The 10,301-nt window shown below is 34.0% G+C and overlaps 1 protein-coding gene across 1 annotated transcript; it reads right to left on the minus strand.

Annotated features, from left to right (window-relative positions):
* Positions 1-5,847: 5,847 nt before the first annotated feature.
* Positions 5,848-7,449, minus strand: LOC108989205 (auxin-induced protein 22D-like). Its single transcript, XM_018962742.2, has 4 exons — positions 7,002-7,449; positions 6,643-6,845; positions 6,386-6,485; positions 5,848-6,270 (listed from the first exon to the last, which is right to left on the minus strand). The coding sequence occupies exons 1-4, from the start codon at positions 7,211-7,213 to the stop codon at positions 6,177-6,179; spliced, it is 609 nt and encodes a 202-aa protein (XP_018818287.1). The 5' UTR covers positions 7,214-7,449; the 3' UTR covers positions 5,848-6,176.
* Between the last annotated feature and the right edge of the window lie 2,852 nt (positions 7,450-10,301).

Consider the following 10,301-nt stretch of genomic DNA (forward strand, 5'->3'; position numbering starts at 1 on the left):
AAGGCTCAAGATGATACTTGAAGCTGTGGTGTGGGTGAAATGAGAAGGGGAGAGAAGTACTTATAGGTAGCCAAGGGGTGAGGGATGTTGGCTTGGGTTCTTGGTGATTGGGTGAAGTGGGAGGTGCTCAAATCTGAAAAATTTCCAAATTTGCTTGCATGAGCTTAGGTCACTTGTGCAGAATGAAATAGTGCCATAAACTACCATCATTTCCTCTCCACTTTAGCTAAAAGGGTCCTGTAGATGACTCCAGGTCGTGGGGCATCATTTGGATGGCAGAAGATCCCTCAAACCACCCTTGAATACAGGTGGATGAAGGTTGTTTTGTGGTGACAGAAAATCAGTTCGATTTTGGATCCATTTGGGCAGCAAAAATGAGTCAAAATCCTTCATGATGGTCATGGAACTTCTTGGTGATTGGGTGGAAAAGTAGGTGGCATGGGGTGGTGGTGCAAACCATGGCAAGAGGCTAGTTCAAATTCAATCCAAATGGTTCCTACACAAACTAGACCAAGGTGCACCCGGTTTGGTTCTTTGAGTTGGTTGATGCAACCAATTTCGTCCAAGGCTCAAACTGAGTTTGGGAGGATCTCATGAGGTGTTTAAGGACCATAATACACTTGAGGATAAACCACAAAAATATTGGGTCCAAGGGCAAAGTTGTCCAAGCATTACAAAGGACAATGCACAAAACTGATTGAAGCATGGTTTGGGCTTTCTATGTCATTTTTCTTAATGACATGTGGAATGGTTTAGCTAGGGTATTAACATGGTCTAATCATGGTTTAAGGGAGTATTAATTCAAGAAAATTTAAATTAAAAAGTTTAATAAAAGATTAAGCTTCAAAGCATAGCTTAAAGTGCACTAACCTCAAGTATGATGGTTAATGGCCTTAGCTAATTTTTAAAACTTAATTTGGGTACTTTGAGTGTGATTTGGACTTAAGGAAACCAATGGTATGGTGTATTGGGTCTTTGGTCTTTGAATGATAAAATGAGTCCAAACATGACTTTGGGCCATATGAGCTTGAAAAGGGCCAAGGGTCCAATCTACACCAAAAGCCTTATGCCTTCCTATACTTGGGCCAAGAGTAGTCTTAATATCCTAAGGGGTTGGTTCAAGATTTTTCTTGGGCTAGGCCCATGAATGTACTTGGCTCCTAAAAAGCCTCAACAAAATTACTAATGGGCTTGCCTCTCTAATCCTTAGGTCATTAACACTAAGTACCAACTTTAATGCTAATCTCATTATCAACCTTAATTAAAAATGATTAACCCAAAAATAAAAGCCTAATCTAGAGTACTTAAGGGTTAATCAAGAGTTAATTAAGCGGAGTATTATAACGTAGGAGTCGGGGCGTCACATCGGCAGACACACATCATTGGTGATCGATGCAGTGCGTACGGGTCCGTACTGCCATGTCTGAGTTGCGTACAGAGATTAATGCTAGCATCTCTGAGTTACATACAGAGATTCATGTCATTAATGCGACTCAGGTCACACTCAGTACTCGACTAACACAGGTAGAAAGAAAATTAGCTGTAGTCGAGGATGTGTGCAGAGAGCTCAGATCATAGTAGTTTCTATCTTTTATTTATATATATATATATTGTTTTTTTCGTATGGACAATATCTGGTGTTTAATAAATTTGATTTAATTATGAATTAAATATTTTTTTTATCTTTTCTGGATTAATTATCGATTTATATTATATGGTGTATGAATGATAATATTTATTTAACTAAAAATCTTATTTAACATAAAAGAAATCACTAAAATATTTTAAAATTAATTTATAAATTCGTAAATATTTTAATTTACAATAAATCATAATATATAATATATACACATTTTTTATATTATGAAAATGTTAACAAATTAATGAAGAAAATATTTATTACATTAATATTTTGGACCTTTTTAACAATATATTATTATAATTAAGCAAGCCCATTCGAGCACCTTTTTTTTTTATTCGGGGAGGGGGTCGAGACCAAGACCAAGACCTACATTTTGAAGGTTTGGATGTTATGTCATCAGGCCATATGCCTTTGGCTTCGAGCACTTGTTTATGCATTCGAACAAAGTACTCACCATTTGCACATTTATGTCCCATTCGAACAGGTTTAAAAAATGTCTCTCCAATTTTAATTTAATTTCCCACCAAACTATCCGTTTGAATGCATAAATGTGATGTTTGAATGAAATGTGTTGTTCGAATGATCTTACAACATTTCTACTAGATGTTTCCACCTAATCTCTCTCGTTCGAACAAACAAATTGCAGTTCGAACGGTTTTGAACTTTTCCCAACAAATAAATTACTTCTCCGTTAAGATTATTATTCGAATAAATTATACACAATTTGAACAGACATTAATTCCCTATTCGAACAGATTTTTTGTAACACCCCGACCCCGAGGGTCCGGAGAGTTAACTCATAACACCTGATAAACAACTCTAACAAGGCTAGAGTATTTCCAAATTCAAGAATAATATAAAAGAGCGAATAAGGAAATTCTAAAATTTTCGTTGTGAACAAATGAGAATATTTTGTTTATTTTTATCACGAACATGTGAAATGATTTGGAGCTTTTCAGTGATTTGTTTTGATATGATGTGTCATCTGAGAATCTTGGCATGATGTTCTGATTCTGTATATGATTGTAATTGGATTTTCGATGAAATTCGTTCTGTTCTGTTAAGGCCCAGCCACGGGTATAATGGTGGTTTATAACCCTACCACGGGGGTGAAACATGGAAAATGGCCCAGCCACGGGTATAATGGTGGTTTATAACCCTACTACGGGGGTTAAACATGGTATTGTCCCGATGTAATGCTAAGAGATGATTTAATTATAATGTTTCAGTTTGGAAATGCCAACGGAAGTTCTTTTTGGAATAAGTTATTTTTCTGAAAATTTCGCTCTAAAGTTATTGTACAAGTTTTGTTTCCGCGTTCTGAAAATAAATGTTTTGTACGGCTTATCTAATATTATAAATGCTCATGTTTACATACTAGCATATGCTCTTTGCTTGCTAAGTTGTTGATAACTCACCCCGTTAATCTTCATAATATTTCAGATGACAACGATGGCTTAGCTGAAGATCAGTATTAAAGTCTATGGAGAAGATTAGCATTGTTTTGTTGTTGGGTATCTCATGATATTAGTGATGGTGTTAGAGGTTATTTACCTTTCTTAAGTTTGCTTCAATGGATTTAGACGGTTTATGGAGACTATGTTAATGTTTTATTATTTCTAGTTGTTATTTGAGACATGAAGAAGAGATGATTTTATTTGGGTTGTTGGATTGAATATTGGATAAATGAGTTTATTTGATTTATTTTAATTGAAGTATTTACGTTCGATTTAAGGTTTGGTAGAATGGATATATTCTTGAATTTGGAAATACTCTAGCCTTGTTAGAGTTGTTTATCAGGTGTTATGAGTTAACTCTCCGGACCCTCGGGGTCGGGGCGTTACATTTTTTGCCTTTCAAATGGTTTTGACTTTTTGAGACAATCTAACTCGTCACAAAAGATCCAATTTGAACGGATATTTAAACGTTTGAACTGGTTTATAAAATCATCCATGTTTTGAGTCAAATAATTACTTTTTCAGATAAATTTAGTTCGTCTCTTAAAACTAAAATTTGTTGTAGTACAGAGTATACATGGAACTATGAGATACACTTATATTTTTGAAGTGTGGGGCCGGGGCTAGCTTTTAACGCATGATGATGTGCTTATGAAAACATGTGGCTGGAAATTGAGGTGAGTAGGATATTAATTATCTACTAATTTTGACACTGCGTAAGAAGCAGATCAATAAAAGGGACAAAAGACATAAAATAGGGCATCATGTAGAGACAATCGGCTATCCAATTAGCTTTTAAAATAATTTCCAAGATGACATAAAATGGTTTAAATAAAATTAATCACTAAAAACTATTTTATAATTTCAGAACTCCAAAATTAAAGAGGCTAAATTCTAAAAATTAGGTTTAGTTCAATGAAACTTAAAATACGTACCCTATTTAAATATTAAAATAATTTTGGACTAAAAAAGTACTTGGATAGCTTTAAATACTTGGTTGGATTTAAAAATCATCTGCTAATTTTAAAACTACGGATTCGAGAGGAAATCGGAGCACTTGATCACATGATGTAAAGACCTATATATTCTAACCCTAAACGTGCATGTTTTCAGAAAATGTTCCAAATATTTTTTCCTTTCAATCCAAGATCCAAAAAATATGTCATTTCTAATATGTTTTTTCATGATCAAATCATATACCTCCACTTTTGTATATATAAAAAAAAAACAAACAAAACTCAATACAAAACATATCCCAATAAATTTTTATCAAAACAACTCTTAAAAAAAATCTAATGCAAAACAGATCATATAGGAAAGTTTTTATCCGGCCAAACAGATATTTATTTATTGATCTACGTTCACAAAACCCAATACAGATTACATCTCAATTCCTTTTTTTTTTAAGAATTTGTATATATGAATTTAATTAGTGATATAGTTACTTATGAATTGCCTTAAGAACAAAGACAACTGAAACTGCAAGTCTTGCCCTAGGAAACAGCTTTGAAGAAGCTGTGATATATAGAGATTGATTATGATGCTTAATTCTAATTAATGTAGGAATTGATCGATGTTATACTTACAAGTCAAGAAGAAGGTAACTAATTAGCCTATTACAGCTATTACTGTGAAGAATTGGATGAATCTTGTAGAAGATGGTCTATGATTAATGCCGGCAAGGATTAACAGTACTTTTTTATGCCACTGTGCGTACTTGAAATAATTGAAGTCCCAATTGTTGCCGGAGAAGTCTTTTGTTATTTTCTGAATAGTATCAACTACTTTTGATGTCTATATATATAATAGAGGCTAGCAGAAACTCAGCTTTTTAAAAGTTTATTTAACAGCCTCTTCATTCACCTGGCCTAAAGAATAAATTGGGAGTCGAATAAGATAATTATTGATGCAGGAGGATCCGAGTCAGATGATGCTGAGCTGTCACATTGTACATTGACTGCGCTGAAATATCTTGAGGTGGTAGATCATCGCAAAGATGGCAGGAAATCGTGATCTTTCATTGATCGGGGTAGTTTTGGTCACGTTTCGGTATTTTAGTAATAACTTTGGTTACAGGTATCAGAATCGCACATATGACTCCATTCGAAAAGCTCTTTTCAGCGTGCACTTCGTGGTCACCAGTTATGCTCGGTGTGCATTATTTTCGAGACTAAATTCAACCGTTTTCCCCTCTGAATCTCTATTTTTAGTTTTTTTTTTTTTTTTTTTTGCATTTTATGGTAATATTTCATTTATTGTTTAGGAAGTGATTCTGAACTCGATTTGGGCGAGAGTTTTGACAGATTACTTCTTTTACTACGTAGAGATTTTTGGTGTGATTATTGGGATTTTACTATTTTTGGTAAAATTCTGATCATATGGTCAATTTCAGCTATTACAACCCAGCTTGTGGGTTGATCATTTGGTCATTCTTGGATATTGAAAACTTTGAATTGAGTATAAGAGTCGTTTTCTCTGTGTTTTGGGCGATTCTCTTGTCTTCCTTCTCTGTGAATTATCTATTGAAACTAGCCTGTAGAATAATCATTATTTTGTCCTGCATCAACTACTAATGCCCTCATGCATGAGTCGAAGATATTCCCTACTTTACATTGTGAGGACATGAAGTTCTTAATTTCCTAGCTAGCCTTTGAAGTTGATCTCAAAGGGACATATCCAGATGATATTTTCCTAGCTAGGATGATAAATTATGGTTTAGTCTTAGACTACAACTTTTTGCCTGTTCCATGTAGAAATTGGATGAAAAGATCAGAATATTGTCATGTGGAACATGACATAGTATATAATGTATTTATAAATATATATCTCACTCTCTCTCGCAACTTTGTACAATTAATTCATCTCAAGCAAATATGTAGAAGTAGTACTATACATGCATGCATGTTGCACTAATATTCTTCTCTTTTCTTTTCATATCTTTTCCAAATTTTCTGTCGAAAACCTCTGATCCGTTTCTTGCTCCATAGCCCTCGAGAAAGGGTTTCTTTCTTCTTTTTCTTTTTTTGTACTTTTTCTTGAAGTGATCTTCTCTATCCTGAATTAAATTCCAGTGGCTTTTAAACTGTGCATGGGATTGACACAGCACAACCCAAGCCCCTAGCTTCTGACCCCTTCATGATTCTGAGCCTCTTGCATGAGCAGAGAAACATACTGCAACAAAGCAAACATAAAATGAGTACTTTGATTTAGACTTTCTCTTTCTTAATGTTTTGGAAAAAAAATTGATGTAAATTTAAACAGAAGGCAGATCAGCTCAAGAACTTACTCCCATGGAACATCTCCAACCAACATCCAATCCCCATCTTTATCTTCATAAGTCGGCACAAATTCTGACCCATTGTAGCCTTCCCTCTCAGAATACTCACCTGAAAAAGGAACAAAAAGAAAAAAACCGTTAAGAACGACTAAAATCTGAATAAATACTCTAACCATATTCTTTGTTTTTCTATTTTATTATCCATCGCTAGCTACCACCAATTAATACAAGTGCAGATCATGAAAAGGTCGATGTAATATGCTTACCAGCACTGAACTTGAACATGTCTTCCAAGGCTTTAAGGAGCTCTGGGTATCCTTTGTAGACCTTCAAATCAATCTTCCTTAGATAAGGAGCTCCATCCATGCTAACTTTCAGGTACATGCCCGCAGCTTCAGCCTCCATTTTCTTTGCTTGTAAACAGTTTTTCCTGTAAGATCTCACAGGTGGCCACCCAACTACTTGTGCCCTATAATAAGACATAGCCATTCACCATATATCTTAGACGATATAATCAAAACCATGCGAAGTTATTCATATCTATGACATATTCTAAATGCGAGTAAATATGTATTAAAAGCAAGATCAAAGTTAAATTAATGAAGAAGAAAGCTAGATTTCTTACTTGGCAGGGGAAGCAATTTCTTGGTCAGATTTTTGGAGATGTGAAGCATTAGAATTTTCCTTAGATCCACAAGACTCCTCATTAAAGTTGGGCAATGCTCTTTTGTTGCTTTTAATGGCAATAGACGTTGGTTGTTTTTCTGACTTCTTGGTGCCAGGAAGGCCTAACCTAAGCTCTGTGGCCTCAAGGTTGAGTTCTTTGTCAAACGCCATGTTAGCAGCTTCTCTCCTTTTTTGGGACGATCTTTAGAAGGAACCTAAAGACCTTTCTTCTCCGAAAACTTGAGGATAAAATCTTCTGTGTTCCGGTAGTACTGATCGAGGTTGGACAAATGCTAACTAGGGATTGCAGATCAGAAATGTTTGTGTCAGAACCAGCGGTACTAAAGGCGAGTTATATAGATTGGAGACGGAAAGACAGCGATAAATTAGGCCGATGGCTACTGTCTGGCTAGGGCATGAAAGATAACATTATCATCTATACTTCAAGCGCGTGCATGGCACATTACGCGCTTCCAACATTAGATGATCCTAAGCGTACATACGACGTATAAACAAACTCTGCAATGAAAAATTTACCATCCATTATATATATATATATATATATATATATATATGAGAATATGTATATACTTTTTTAAAGCTTGAGGTTCTCATGTACGTAGTGAATTACATGCTCCATTTATTAATCTAATTAATATTGTATTTATAAAAAAAAATAATATGAATCTATAAATATATATATTAATTGTAAAAATCTAATCAATAAAATACTCTCTCACTGCAAGAAAAACGTTTATTTATGATTAGACCATGTAATTATATGTTATGAAAATTATAATTTTCTATTAAAATGAGTATTCAATTCTCGCCGTAAATAACTCATCACAAATACTCGTTTTTCTTATATTGGATCTCAAATAATATTCAGGTTAATTTACAAGAAACAGCTTATGTATATTGTTTTTAATCGTTATTTAATTGGTATAGAATATTGATTCGATCGTTTTGGTGAATGGTGAGGACAGGAAGTAGATTCACGCACCATAGAAGTAGTGCAGGGAAGAGCTAGCAGTATATAATATATAGGGCAATGGCCGTATCTTGACGTATGAAATAAGGCATAGACAGCTAAAGGTGTACGTTTGTCACATGAACAGAACAAATTGAGGCAATTGTCCTTTCGTTTTGGGGACAAGATTGGGACAGACCCTATCTATCCAAATTGAAGACCGTGATTCCCAATCAGAAGGCCTAGCGAAGTTAACTGATTCCCTGAAAAGAAATCAGGACCCTTGGATCGTGACTGGAAGTTGGGTGTCATTCCATGTGACTTGGGTTCACATGGGCTGTCTTTGATGGGCAAGGCATGGTGTTGGTTAGGGTTTTAATTGGATCTATATATATAATAAAGTCGGGGCAGGTATTACATGTGGGCATGCTCAAGCCCCCATGCATGAGCCATTGTCGTATATCTAGGGTTTTCCTTTTCCCATGATTAACTTCTTCTATTTGGAAGAATGATCGATGATTGTTATGGTCTTCTAGTTTTTCAATCATTCAATATCTAAATGGGGAATATTTAGATTTAATTAGCTAATTAAGTGAGAGTACTACTAAAAGTATCTAATCTTATAATTAACATAGCTCTAAATTATTTTCATTTCGAGTTAGTCGAGAGTTAAGAATTATCAATCCCATATGAATGTAATAAGTTTATTATCATCCACTTCTACAGTTAAGTTGTTTGTATTTTGGGAATGGATAGTGTAGAATTAATCCATTTAAATGTTTTGAGTAACTTTAGATACAGTTCTAGGGTCTGTAAGCCTCCCAAACTCTTTTTGAAAAAAAAGTACAGTTTGCTATTAAAAAAATAATTTTTTATGTGTTCCAGATTTACCCACATTTTTCAAAGGGAGTACGCGAGACATGCATATCCTAGAACTGTAAATATCATTTCTCAAATGATTTTGAGACTGAGTTATTGAAAAGATGTTAAACAAAAACTGAGATGCCAACAAAGGATAATCTCAATCCATTAGGGTACGTAGCATGATTAATTATAGCTTGATAGAAAATAAAAATTTTCCCTAAACAATTAAGAAATATTGGGAAAGTGAGAATATAAGGACATGTTGAAGAAAGCAAATTAATAATAATAAAAAAAAAAATCCTATTGGGAATGGGAGACAAGCAAAACTTTAAAAATTTAGCTATATGCAGCGCCTAGCATGAGTGTCTCAATGGACAATTTTAATTAAATTTTATGCTTTTTAATACTTTTAGACTTGTCTTTCTCTTGTTATCATGTTCATATTGACTTCAACATCTGAAATGGCCGAATGAGAGCTGAAAGGCCGTAGAGGCATTTGTCCAATATTATTCTTACACTCGAGTGTGTGTTACAAGTAATCATAACCAACGGGAGCTAAATTTCAGTTTCTCTCCTTAATTATCGCTTATAAGTACTTTATAAGACAAGGAGTAGAGGTTTTCTACATACCAACCTTTAACCTAATTGAGTACTTCTCTAGGATCTTTTCACTAACTTGAAATGAATAGTATCCATTTAGTGTAAAGTATAGAATATTTAATAAATTATCGAGGGTGCTTTTTAAGGATCAAGGTCCCCGGCCTCAAGTTCATACCGCGCGTACTTAAGGGTCTCAAGTGAGAGAAAGATAGACAGATGATGTGCATCTTATAATATAATTTATCACTATAATATAAATATTTCTTTTTTTATCTCTTTTCTATTTGAGATCACCAAAATCAGACATACAATAATAAGAGGAATTTTTTTTTAATTTTTTTTTATTACTTTGAGTGGAAGTTAATTAACCAAATTAACACATACGCACTTATTTGCAATGAAGCCAATGTTAAAGGATTCAAATCTAAGCAATCAATGTTCCTAAGTACTCATCATTTTAGCCAACTATTAACACCAAGTAAAAGAATTATAAAAGATATATAGATAGTTGTTTCAAGAAGCGCTTCATGTCTTTCTAAATAACTAGTTTGTGATGCACGTTATGCAACATGCTCTATGTTTGTGTGTTGGGACAAAGTGTCAAGTCATCGTGCCCTTTATCATGAATTACTTGATGCACGTGCAACAATTGCTAAGACAAAAGGTCGTGATCCCACGAGAGTGAGCTATAGATCATATATATATAGCATGGCTATATATATATATATGATCTATAAGATCATATATTTGATCATTTTAGCTAGTATAAGATCATTTTGTAAATGTGCACCAATTAATTACCAAGTTCATATTTATAACTATGAA

The sequence above is a fragment of the Juglans regia genome, unplaced genomic scaffold (genome assembly GCF_001411555.2).
Source record: "Juglans regia cultivar Chandler unplaced genomic scaffold, Walnut 2.0 Scaffold_687, whole genome shotgun sequence".
NCBI lineage: Eukaryota > Viridiplantae > Streptophyta > Magnoliopsida > Fagales > Juglandaceae > Juglans > Juglans regia.